The sequence below is a fragment of the Hemitrygon akajei genome, chromosome 18, assembly GCF_048418815.1.
Source record: "Hemitrygon akajei chromosome 18, sHemAka1.3, whole genome shotgun sequence".
Classification (NCBI taxonomy): Eukaryota; Metazoa; Chordata; class Chondrichthyes; order Myliobatiformes; family Dasyatidae; genus Hemitrygon; species Hemitrygon akajei.
In genome coordinates, this window is record NC_133141.1 from 58,499,129 (window position 1) to 58,512,290 (window position 13,162).

The 13,162-nt window shown below is 40.3% G+C and overlaps 1 protein-coding gene across 2 annotated transcripts in view; it reads right to left on the reverse strand.

The window, feature by feature from the left end:
* LOC140741476 (tumor necrosis factor receptor superfamily member 16-like) overlaps positions 1 to 11,942 on the reverse strand; it is a 130,528-nt gene extending 118,586 nt beyond the window's left edge. Inside the window, exon 1 of one of the 2 annotated variants that reach the window (XM_073071717.1) lies at positions 11,724 to 11,942. In XM_073071717.1, the coding sequence (XP_072927818.1) occupies positions 11,724 to 11,765 (42 nt within the window). In that variant the 5' untranslated portion in view covers positions 11,766 to 11,942. The remainder of the gene's footprint in view (positions 1 to 11,723) is intronic. The other variant, XM_073071716.1, reaches the window with a different exon arrangement.
* Between the last annotated feature and the right edge of the window lie 1,220 nt (positions 11,943 to 13,162).

The window sequence follows — 13,162 nt, forward strand, 5'->3', positions numbered from 1 at the left end:
CCTGTGTGTTTGAATCTATCAAGTAAATTGGCCTTTCTTGTTTATCCTGTAATATTATATATGGACATCTATCATAGATTGTCCTATCTGCAATAATGGATTGGTCATTATCATTATTATTATTATTGAATTTGCACAGTTGGTCTACTTTGCACATTGGTTGTCAATCTTTGTTTGTGGGTAGTTTTTCATTGATTCTATTGTATTTTCTTTCTTCCACTGTGAATGCCTGCAAGAAAATGAATCTCAGAGTTGTATCTGGTGACATATACATACTTTGATAAAAAATTTACTTTGAACTGTGACCATTGTACGTGCATTCTTATTTTCCTTAATATAAAACGGAAAAAGTATCTGTGTTAATCCAATCAGTAGTAGTGCAGTGGTATCACTTTTCTGGAGATCACCAAGAATATTTACAACATTAAAATAGACTTTAATCAGGATACGCTACTGGAAAAGTCCACCTTTAATTTTCCAAGAAAAGTGAAGCCATTCATGCAGCACTGAGGTTTCACTGAGTGGCTCCTTCCCTGTTACCTGCATCTCTCCATTCTCCTTCACATGCACCTTGCTGTGATTCACCTTTTTCCTAGTCCACCCACCATGCCATTTACTGTATCAACTCAGTGTACTGTAGATTTTTTTATCATCACACTATCCCAGCCTTCCTGATCTGCACAACCTCTTGCCCATCTTCATGCATCTTATCCCACCTTCATGCTTCATTTTAAAGTATCTCCCCCTCCAGGACAGTATACTAATTTCTAAATAGTTCAAAATCAGATTAAATAATTTAAGAATAAAATCATATACAGAGCATAATCGGGCAAATGACAGCATGGATTGATACCAAAAAGTTTGGGACATTTCTGTTGAACATTCTACAGAGAAGTAGATAATTGTTGATTCAAGGGGAGTGGAGGATGTATTTATTCAATAGGGGAATAAATCAGATTCTGAATGAAAGGCTTAATTTCATTATTTTATTCTTACAAGCTAATGCATTGACATTGTAGTACCATGTAATTAAGGAGGATGCTAAGCATTGTAAGAATATGAATGAGTTTATAATGATTGCAAAGATTACAGGCAGAAATTGTATAGGCTAAATTTTCAATGTAATCAGGTATGGAGGTAAAAATATATTCAGAAGGGTTGATCTTGCAAGTTAATATTGATCAGCACAATGAATTTCTATCCACACAAAAGAGGTTCAGAGCACCAGTTTACAATTTATGTCTGTTAGTTATTGTTTACCGGTACTTCCGGTAAACATACTACTTGATCTGGTATATGAGATAAAACAAATATGAAAGATAATACAGTAAATTACAGAATATTAGATTCAAACAAACAAGCTTGTTTAGTATTGTAAAGTTGGAAGTTACTAAGGTTGTTATAGCTGGGGGGGTGGTAATGGGGACAAGTTTCCACTGCCAATGGTGTGCACCTCAAATAGCATCTGACAACCACGTCCAGCTCCTGGCCTTCATGCGTGGCTTAGTTACAAAGCCCAGCTGAACCATTTCTACTGACAGGAGAATGGGCAAAGGCCTTAAAATCAGTCGCTTTGGGCAGATGGGGTTCGCCAGCCGTGGTTGGCAGCTCATCTAGGCAAAGGAAATCTCTGATCTCAAACCTCCACTGCCTTGCAGCAATACCCACTCATGGGGAAAGCTTTGTGAGTAAACCCCAAGGGAAGGATCCGGAGCTGGAGTCACTAGGGCAGTCCTTCATTTTAAAATCTTTTTATTAATTATTATTGAAGATTGACAAAAAAAGATACATTAAGTCAATATGTCATTATGTGCAATAAGGAATTAAATTAGCAAATAACTGATTAACAAAGCTAAGCAATATATCAATAATAATAAAAAAGTAAAGTATTAAGAATATTTTAGACCAAATATGAAAAGTGTAAACAATATTAAAATAGAAACATGGAGTGAAGGGACAGTACAAGAAAATAGTGGAGGATGACATATAAGGAATACTGTCACTAGGGCAGTCCTACATTGAGTTGAATGTTGACTGGCAGCTCCTGCAACACTGCTGGTACCGAACTGTATCAGTCTCTGCCGTTCCTTTGGGTTCATCAGATGTGGGGAGAGAGGGAGCTTGCTACACGGGCAATAGCTTACTCTCCATATTGAACTGCACAGGCTTGTATATCTAGACAGATGGGACGCAATATCCATGGACAGCTCTGACCGATAGAGGCCTCAGACAGACAGACTATGGAGGAGGACAAAGAACAATTTAAAGTAACAACTACTTCACTGGAGGATGGGAAATTTCAGTTAAATGAGGAAGAATCTGACCCAGATTAAAGAGTTATGAGAAATGCCCAAGAAGCAAAAGTTCAGGTATAGTCCAGGAATATTTAAAGTGAAATGGTAGAACAGCCACAGCTGGACATTTTTTGATGACAATTAAAGTAAGGCAAACCAGAAAAGAGACCACATCAGCATAAAAATGCAATGGAGAATTAGACCAAATATGAAAAGTGTAAACAATATTAAAATAGAAACATGGAGTGAAGGGACAGTACAAGAAAATAGTGGAGGATGACATAAAAGGAAATCCAAAAGTCAGGAGCATTAACAATGAATGAACAGTAGTATATGCAGTTAGAACAATTGGAAACCAAATGGACTGCTGTTAGAAGATGTATAACACAAGGTCCAAGTTTTAAATTAGATCTATATTAAGATAATGGATGAGATAAGAAGAAGAACAAGAAAGGCCAATAAGATCCAGCAAAGTTGCTTGGTCTGATCGTTATAGATCTTTGGCCACTGAAGGAAATAAAAGGCAGAAATTGCCAATGTTCAAATAGTCAGTAACACGGGAAAGGTGCTGAAGGGCTAGTAATACTGTACTCTTGAAGGATAAATCTGGCAGTTATAGTTTAAAGACAGTGGTGGAAAAATCTTCAGAAACATAATCTAGGAGAAAATTAATGGCTGCCTCAGCAAGCCAAATGGATGAATAAACAGGAACCAGCACAGATTTACGAGGGACATCCTTTTTATTGAAGTAACAAAAGTTGGATGAGGACCTGAGATGAGGATTTAAATGTTGTTTTAGAGCAGCTTGTGCTTGAGTCTTAGATTGGGTGTTGTGTAATAGCCCAGATCATATTAGGAAGCTTAATGTAAAGGAACCTTTGAGGGGCACTAATCATAATATGATTGAATTCACAATGCAATTTGAGAGGGAGAGGCATTAGCCACATGTATCAATATCAAAATGGAATAAAGGGAATTACAGAGACATGAGGGAAGAGCTTGCCCAGGTGGATTGGAGGTGGATACAGGCAGAGCAGAGATAGCTGAAGTTTCTGGGAATAGTTCACAAGGCGCAGGATAGATATGTCCCACAGAAGAAGTTCTCAAATGGCAGGTGTAGGCAACCGTGGTTAACGAGGGAAGTTAAGAACTGCATAAAAGCCAAGGAAAGGGCATATAAGGTCGCAGAAGTGATTGGGAAGCTTTTAAAATCCAACAAAAGGCAACCAAAAAAGTTATAGGAAGGAATAGGATGAAATATGAGGGCAAACTAGCCAATAATAGGTAAACTATCAGGATACTAAATGTTTTCTCAGTTAAAGAGTAAAAGGGAGGTGAGAGTTGATATTGGACCACTGGAAAATTATGTTAGTGAGGTAGTAATGGGAGACAAAGAAATAGCAGATGAACTTAATGGGTACTTTGCATCTGTCTTCACTGTGGAAGACACTCACAGTGTGCCAGAAGTCCATGAGTGTCAGGAAGCAGGAGTGAGAGCCATTGCTATTACAGAGGGAAAAGTACTAGGCAAACTGAAAGGTCTTAAGGTGGATAAGTCACCTGGACCAGATGGACTACATCCCAGAGTCCTGAAAGAGGTTGCTGAAGAGATAATGGATGCATTGGTCATGATCTTTCAAGAATCACTTGATTCTGGCATGGACCCAAAGGACTAGAAGAATGCAAATGTCATTCTACTCTTTAAGGGAGGAAGGCAAAATAAAGGAAGTTGTAGGCCAGTTAGCCTAACCTCAGTTGTTGGGAAAGTGTTGGGAGTGTATTATTAAGGATGTGGTACTTGGAGACTGATGATAAAATAAGTCAAAGTCAGCATGGTTTCTGCGAAGGGAAATCTTGCCTAACAAATCTGTTAGAGTACTTCGAGGAAGTAACAAGCAGGGTGGACAAAGGAGAGGCAGTGGATGTCAATTACTTGGATTTTTAGAAGGCATTTGATAGGTGCTAGGCATGAGGCTGCTTAGCAAGATGAAATCCTATGGCATTACAGAAAAAATACTGGCATGGATAGAGGAATGGCTGACAGGCAAGAGGCAGCGAGTGGAAATACTGTAAAAGGGGCCTTTTCTGGTTGGCTGCCAGTGACTCGCCGTGTTCTTCGGGGGTCAGTATTGGGATCGCTACTTTTCACATTGTTTGTCATTGATTTAGATAATGGAATTGATGGCTTTGTGGCAAAGTTTGATGATGATATGAAGGCAGGTAGAGGGGTAGGTAGTGCTGAGGAAGCAATGCATTTGCAGCAGGACTTAGACAAATTGCAAGAATGGTCAATAAAGTGGCAAATGGAATATAGTGCTGAGTAATGTATGATAATGCATTTTGGTAAAAGGAACAATAATGTGGACTATTATCTAAACAGAAAGAAGGTTCAAACATCAGAGGTTCAGAGTGACTTTGGAATCCTCGTGCAAGACACCCAGAAGGTTAATTTACAGGTCTGAGTCTGTGGTAAAGAAGGAAAAAATAATGCTGAGGCTTTATAAAATACCAGTCAGGTTGTATCTCAGAAAGGATGCGTAATCATTGGACAGAGTCCAGAGTAGATTCATGGGGATGATTCCAGGAATGAAGGCGTTAAAATGTGAGGAACGTTTGGCAGCTTTAGGTCTGTACTCACTGGAATTGAGAAGAATGCAAGGGTATCTCATTGAAACCTACCGAATGTTGAAAGGACTAGATAGGGTGGATGTGGAGAGGATGTTTCTTATGGTGCGGGTATCCAGAACTAGAGGGCACAGTCTCAAAATTGAGGGTAACCTTTTAGAACAGAAGTAAGGAGGAATTTTTTTAGCCAGAGAATGGTGAATCTGTGGAATGCTCTGCCACAGACTGTGGTAGAGGCCAAGTCAAGGCCATTTAAGGCAGAAGTTGATAGTTTTCTGATTGGTCAGAACAACAAAGGATATGCCAAGAAGGCAGGTGTATGAGGTTGAGTGGGATCCGGGATCAGATATGATGGAATGGTAGAGCAGACTCAATGGGCTGAATGTCCTAATTCTGCTCCTTTGTCTTATAGTCTTATGGAAATGATGTGCTGGCATTAGAGAGGGTCCAGAGGAGGCTCACAGGAATAATCGAGGGAATGAAAGGGTTAATATATAAACAGTATTTGATGGCTCTGGGCCTGTACTCACTGAAGTTTAGAAGAATGAGGGAGGATATCATTGAAACTGATAGAAGGAGATAGAAAATGCATGCCAAAAGAGCAATGTTACAATAGTCATGGGGGATTTCAGTATGTAAATAGATTGGGAAAACAGGTTGGTGCTGGTTTACAAGAGGGGGATTTTCTAGAATGCCTATGAAATGGCTTTTTAGAGCAGTTCGTGGTTGAGCCCACTAAGTGATCAGCTATTCTGGATTGGGTGTTGTGCAATGAATTGGAATTGATTAGAGAACTTAAAGTAAAAGAACACTTAGGGACAAGTGATTATAATATGATCAAATTCACCCTGAATTTTGATTGGAAAGAACACTGGCAGGGATGACAGCAGAGCAACAATGGTTGGAATTTCTGGAAGCAATTCAGATAGATACATCCCAAAGAAGAAGTATTCTAAAGGCAGGATAACTCAACTGTGGCTAACAAGAGCATTCAAAGCCAACATTAAAGCCAAAGTATGTAATAGAGGAAAAATTGGTGGGAAATTAGGGGATTGGGAAGCATTGAAAAACCAACAGAAGGTAATGAAAAAAGTCATTGATGGTAAAGATAGAATATGAAAGTAAGCTAGTCCATAATATTAAAGAGGATACTAAAAGTTTCTTCAGTTACATAAAGTGTAAAAGAGAGGTGAGAGTAGATATCGGACCGCTGAAAAACAATGCTGGGGAAGTAGTAATGGGGGACAAGGAAATGGCAGATTAACTGAATAAATATTTTGCATCAGTCTTCACTGTGGAAGACATTAGCAGTCTGGTGGAAGTTCCAGGTGTCAGCGGTCATGAAGTGTGTGAAGCTACCATTATAGGGAGAACATTCTTGGGAAACTGAAAGGACTGAAGGTAGATAAGTCACCTGGACCAGATGGTGTACATCCCAGGGGTCTGAAAGAGGTGGCTGAAGAGATTGTGGAGGCATTAGTAATAATCTTTCAAGAATCACTGGATTCCGGAATGGTTCTGGAAGACTGGAAAATTGCAAATGTCACTCCACTGTTCCAGAAGAAACAGAGGCAGAAGAAAGGAAATTATAAGCTAGTTAGTCTGATGTCAGTAGTTGGGAAGATGTTGGAGTCGACTGTTCAGGATGAGGTCCCAGGGTACTTGGAAACACATGATAAAATAGGCCATAGTCAGCATGGTTTCCATAAGGGAAAATCTCGCCTGACAAATCTGATGGAATCCTTTGAAGAAATAACAAGCAAGATACACAAAGGAAAATCAGTTGATGTTATGTCCTTGGATTTTCAGAAGGCCTTTGACAAGGTGCCACACGAGGCTGCTTAACAAGCTACAAGCCCATGGTATTATAGGGAAGAATCTAGCATGTGGCTGATTGGCGGGAGGCAAAGAGTGAGATTAAAGGGAGCCTTTCTGTTTGGCTGCCGGTGACTAATGGTGTTCCATAGGGGTCTGTGCTGGGACTGATTCTTTTTACATTATATGTGAATGATTTGAATGATAGAATTGATGGCTTTGTTACAAAGTTTGCAGACGATACTAAGATAGATGGAGGGGCAGGTAGTTTTGAGGAAGTAGAGTGGCTACTTCTGTAGCAGATTAGGAGAATGGAAAAAGAAATGGCAGATGGAATACAGTGTCGGGAAGTGTGTGAACATGCACTTTGGTAGAAGAAATAAAAGGGTTGACTGTTTTCTAAATAGATAGAAAATACAAAAAACTGAGATCCAAAGGGACTTAGAAGTTCTTGTAGAGGATTCTCGAAAGGTTCATTTGCAGGTTGAGTCTGTGGTGAGGAAGGTAAGTGTGATGTTAACACTCATTTCAGGAGACTAGAATAGAAAAGCAAGGATGTAATGATGAAACTTTATAAAGCACTGTTGAGGCCTCACTTAACTGGAGAGGGTGCAAAGGAGGTTCTGACTCCAGGATTGAACAGCTTGTCATATGAAGAGCTTTTGATGACTCTGGGCCTGTATTCACTAGAATTCAGAAGAATGAGGGATGACCTTGTTGAAACCTACCGAATGGTGAAAGGCCTTGATGGAGTGGATGTGGTCAGGATGTTTCCAATGGTGGGAGAGTCTAAGACCAGAGGACATGGCCTTGCAATAGAGGGGCATCCTTTTAAAACAGAGATGAGTTTTATATAATTGTGGAGACAAGCATCAGAGAGTACAGCCTCAGAATAGAAGAACATCCCTTTAGAACAGAGATTCAGAGGAATTTCTTCAGCCTGAGAGTGGTAAATCTGTGGAATTCATTCCCACAGTTGGCTGTGGAGACTAAGTCTTTGGGTATATTTAAAGCGGAGGTTGATAGATTCTATATGAATAAAGGCATCAAAGGTTACAGGAAAAAGGCAAGAGAATGGGGATGAGAGGGATAATAAATCAGCCATGAAGGAATGCTGGAGAAGACTTGATAGGCCAAATGGCCTAGTTCTGCTGATGTGTCTTATGGTGTTTTTTTCAGGTCAATAACTTTCATCAGAACTAATCCTTATTAATTTGTACATACTGACTCTACACTTATATACTTGGAATTGTTAAATTTAAGTGAAAAAATATGCTGCTATCTTAATCAGTGCTCAGGATATATTCCCATAATTGGAAGCAGTATCCAACAAGGTTAAAATATCATTATATATAAAGAAGTGTATTACTAACTATAATGCCATGCCAGGAACCTGGTGTGAGCCCTTGCTCTCTAACTGCTCTCCTGCAAATAAGCACTGACCATTTTGCTGATGATGTCTTCAGGAGTTACACTGGCATAGATAAGGTCAGAGTTTTTACACTAGCCTAAAACGAGAGGGCATATGCTTAAGGTGAGAAGATAAAAGATTTAAAGGAGACCTGAGAGGCAAGTTTTCCGTATAGAACATTATAGGTATATGGAACAAATTGCCAGAGGAAATTGTACAAGTGGGTACAATTATAGCATTTAAAAGACATTTAGACAGGTGTATGGATGGGAAAGGTTTAGAAGGATATTGCCTAAATGCAGGCAGATGTGACTAGTTTCCGTAAGCACCTTGGTAGGTAGGCATGGACAATTTGGTCCAAAGGGCCCATTTCTTTGATGTATTATTCTATAACTCATGTCTTTGAAGCACAACCAAAAATTAAGGCAACTCTCTGCCAGTGAATAATTTGACTCAGGACCAACTATCTCTCTGCAGACTGGACTCACTGAGCTTCAATTATAGTAAATAAAGATTAGAGAATTACAGATACTGCAAATCTGAAATACAAACAGGTGATGTTGGAAACACTCGGCTGGTCAAACAGCATTCCTGGAAAGAGAAACAGTTAACTTTCAGGTGAAAAGCCTTTAGACAATCCCCAGTTCAGATAAAATTGTTTCGAACCCAAAAGGTTAATCGTTTTTCTCTATCTGCATACCTGCTGTGTCTTTTCAGCATTTTTAATTTTTATGGTAAATTTGGTAGTGCTGATGAAACATCTCTCTAAGATGCTGCCTGATTTGCTGAATATATATGGCACTTTCTGTTTTGCATTTCAAATTCCCAACATCACAATATTTTGCTTTGGGAGTTAAAGTCACTGAGAGCTTTGGAGTACTTGGAGTGTTGTAAACACTTAAGCGTACTCTAAATTCAGTACATGGAACACGACTGTTTTTGATAAATTAATGCTTTGCACATGGAGATACTGAGAACAATTTGAAAAAAAAACTATAGGTGCTGAAATCTGAAATGCAAACAGAAATGATGGAATGGAGATGAGATCATCCAGTTAAGCAGCATCTGTGAAAAGTAAAACCAGTCAATATTTCAGGTCGAAGGTCCAATTCTGCACATTGACACAAAATTTACAGATAGTGTTATCAGCAATAAGACTACAGTACAGGGTGACAAGACTGAGGAGTGCCTGTGAAACTTTGTAGCCAGAATCACGATTATATTAATTACGTAAAGAGGCCACAGGGCTGTGTCTCCCTCTGCCTGATGTAATCAAAATTATAAATGTTACACTCTTGGCCCACGATGTGGCTCTCACTCTTACTGGAACCACCTGTTATAATCATTTTCACTATCACAGTCTTCCTTTCCAATTATCTTCTTTGTTCCTCTTCAAATCATATTAACTTTTGTTGCAAAATTCCCCAGATTTTGACAATTCAAGTACCACAAATCTAAACAGCGTTCAACAAAATCACCGCCTTCCGTTCATCCAGTGATAAATCTGGTGCTGTGTCCTATATTGACCAATTCGTAGGATGCGTAATGAAATGGAACATCCCCATACTGGCTATTTCTAAACAGGGTTTGTGGGCACTTCGTTGTAATCTAATTAGCCTAATGCTCTATATAATAAAACTGCAATTTTCGAAAGAGATTTTAGACAGTGTTTCCCCGTCTCTCCTGGTTAATGGTCTTCAACTCCCCGAACAATTTTTACGCTCGTTCATTCAGAATTACGCCCCTTGCTGGTCACATTCGATTAACTGAACCAGCGTTGCTCTTTTTAATTATATATGGCCTTTTGGGCACTTCCAAGTCCTCTCTCCTGGTTATAAAATTGCAAAGGCTCAAAAAGCTAATGACTGACCACGCGTTACGCTTTGGGAAAGGGCTTCTTTTTACCCTTTTGGCATCTTTCTATTCACCCCATTTCTAGTTTACAGTGCCATCAGGTTTTCCAGATTGCCGCTCTCTCTTTCCGTGTGTATGCTGGTTACAGTGAGCACATTTATACACCAATGCTCATTGGCTGCCTTCCCGCACACATTTCATCCTTTGGGGTTATTGAATATGAGTGAAGCAGCTCGGAATTCCGAACATGCATGCGTCCATGTTGTTTAAGAGCAGTTCCAACGCAGCAGCATATCTGTGAAATTATTTTGTACCTTAAAGGGCGGTAAAACGAACTACGGAACCATGCAACAAACTATCTTGGAAACTCAGTTCTGTTGTTTAAAAAATCCTTTTCTCCGCCCTTTTCGATAGAAAATAATTTCACAGCCGGTGAGCCGAAACGATAACAGTGCCGCCTGCTTTTAAACAGCACAGACTCGGGCATGAACAGAATTTAGAGTTGCTTCACTTCCATTCAGTAACCCCGAAGGAATCAATGTTTCCCAATGCATGGCGTTCTATTTGTTCCACGCTCTCCCGCACGGTTCAAAATCAAATTGGAGCCACAAGAAACTGCAGATACTAGAATATGGAGCAAAAAAAAACTGCTGGAGGAATTCAGCGATCAGCAGCATCTACAGAGATAAATGGACAGTTGCCACCTCAGGTCGAGACTTTTCATCTGGAAATGGCGACTATCTATCCTCCACCCCCCCCCCCCCCCCACACCCCTCACGGATGCCGCCTGCCCTGCTGAGTTTCTCCAGCAGTTTAGTGTTTTGCTGAAAGATCAAGTTACTATAAGAACTGTCCAGTGTACCAGGTTACCCGCGGCTGAACAGTCGGGCAAATATTCTACATAACCGGGTAGCGGTTCTCTCCCTCTTCCATCTGGACGCGAACACCCACCCAACCCTCGGCAACCTCGAAAACAATGTCAAAGTATCAACATTTAAATGACTTTGACATCAGTCCAGATTCACTGTGGAGAATCGATTGGTTTCGATCAGCCGAGTGAAGTGATAAAAAGAGAGACATCACCGGAGGACAAAGCAATATCAGAAAAAAGAACGTGTAGATCTAACCCGAAACCAAGGAGGTTATACACACAGCAATAACCTCCGCGTATTATCGCAGGCGGAGGTGTGCTTGCACAGCACCAAAATACACAGAGATGAAGCGCGTTCAACCTGCCTTGGCACTGCTGATGAATTGGAGCCAATTGCTTCAAAACATAAATTAGATTTTCACAACGTCCCTCGAACTTAAATATTTTCTCCGAGGTGAATTCGTCTTGCAAAACGGGAAGCCGTGAATAAAACACGAAGGGGATTTTCAGAAAGTTGCTATAAAACGGCATTTTCTTTCCCGTCAAAACCATTTAACAACACCCGATTCAAAAGTTCAGTGGAAGCTCAACTCTGCTATAAGCTGCGATTGCAGGAGCAATCTGAGTCAATTTCGAACCGGACTCCAGTGCATTGATTGCATGCCCTTTATTTAAAACTGTCTGACCTGCTATCCAGGAACTGCGCTGCAAAGTAATGGAGTGTTAACTGTACATGTATACCGCCACATTTCCCCGATGCTGGCGGTTACAGGTAGAGAGAAAGGGGGCCATTATATTTGCGATCGCGCATACATACTTCAAAGCAAAAAACACAGAGTTTAATATCACTTACCGCTACAAAGAGCAGCATGCAAAGCTGCAAAGTTGTCATCATGACTCCTATCAGTGTTAAGAGCTCCGCGGTCGGGCTCCCGTAGACTACTTTACGATTTGCTCTGAACCTTTTATTCTATCTCCATTGCCCCAGCTAGGAGCTGAATATCAAAGGCAGGGATTGACTTTTACTGGACCAGAACTGCGCTCGTGGGCTGGACACGCCGCATTTTCATTGAAATCATCTCGTCAGCTTGTCACTGGTTGGCTGGCTGGATCTGTCATCTCCTCCCAGTCCACAGACATCTGACATATTACAAACCAGATCGTCAGCTACATCCTCGAAAGTAAGTATTTAAATAAAGGTTATTTAGCAACGTGCCTCTTTAAATATAACATTACCATTCACGAGCGCACGCTTAGCAATTCAATGTTTCAGGACCTTCCTCTGAGTTTATTTCCTGACCTATGATTTCCATCAATTAGATGCGAACACAATCTCCAACATACTGCTACATTTTACTGCGATTTGGGACGCACTAAGGTTGTGAAAATTGGTGCCACCTCATGAGACCAGTGTGCAAGCTATGTCGTCGTCTCATCCCAAAGTAATGAATTAACTCCTGTGATTTTATCTCTCGGCCCGAATCGTCGACTGTATTCTTTTCCATAGATGCTGTCTGGCCTGCTGAGTTCCTCCAGCATTTTGAGTGTGTTGCTTGGATTTCCAGCATCTGCAGATTTTCTCTTGTTTGTGATCAGATATTTGTCTTTCTTCCCCGCCCTTCTGGAGGAAGCTGCCACTACCTTGTAGTGTACAGTCATCGTATATTGTGTAATCCATAGTCCATTTAGTTATACTTCATGCGTGGTTGAAGACAATTAGTACTGACGAACTATTAACAAGACAGGCTATTTCCCCTTCAGAGCTAGGTACAGTATTCAGCTTCTGCAATATCTGATGTTGCACATCTCTAAATTCCATTCCATCTCCTTCATTGCTCAAGATCTCTGAACACACCATCTAAGAGTAAAGTAGGTGTATATTCATTTCATGGACAGCTTCCCAAGGCCAATTAGAGATGAGCTGCTTTTACAACAATATGCCCAGACCAAAGTAATTCAAAGATTTGAAAGGAAAACCACGTGCTCAAATGGGATTTTTCCTACTCCTTTGAAGGAAATCATGAAGGGGCTGCAAGTTTGAAATAAAACTTGAAAGTGCTGGAAAGTGCTGATAGGCAAACAGTTCTCTTCCATAGCAAACAAACTGCTGGAGGAACTCAGTGAGTCAGGCAGCATCCATGAGGGAAATGGGACAGTTGGTTTTTTGAGTTAAGTGCATTTATCAATTCAGATGAAGAACCTCAACTAGAAATGTCATCTGTCCATTTCCCTCACAGATGCTGTCTATGAGTTCTTCCAGCAGTTTGTATGTTGCTTCAGTTTCTAACATTT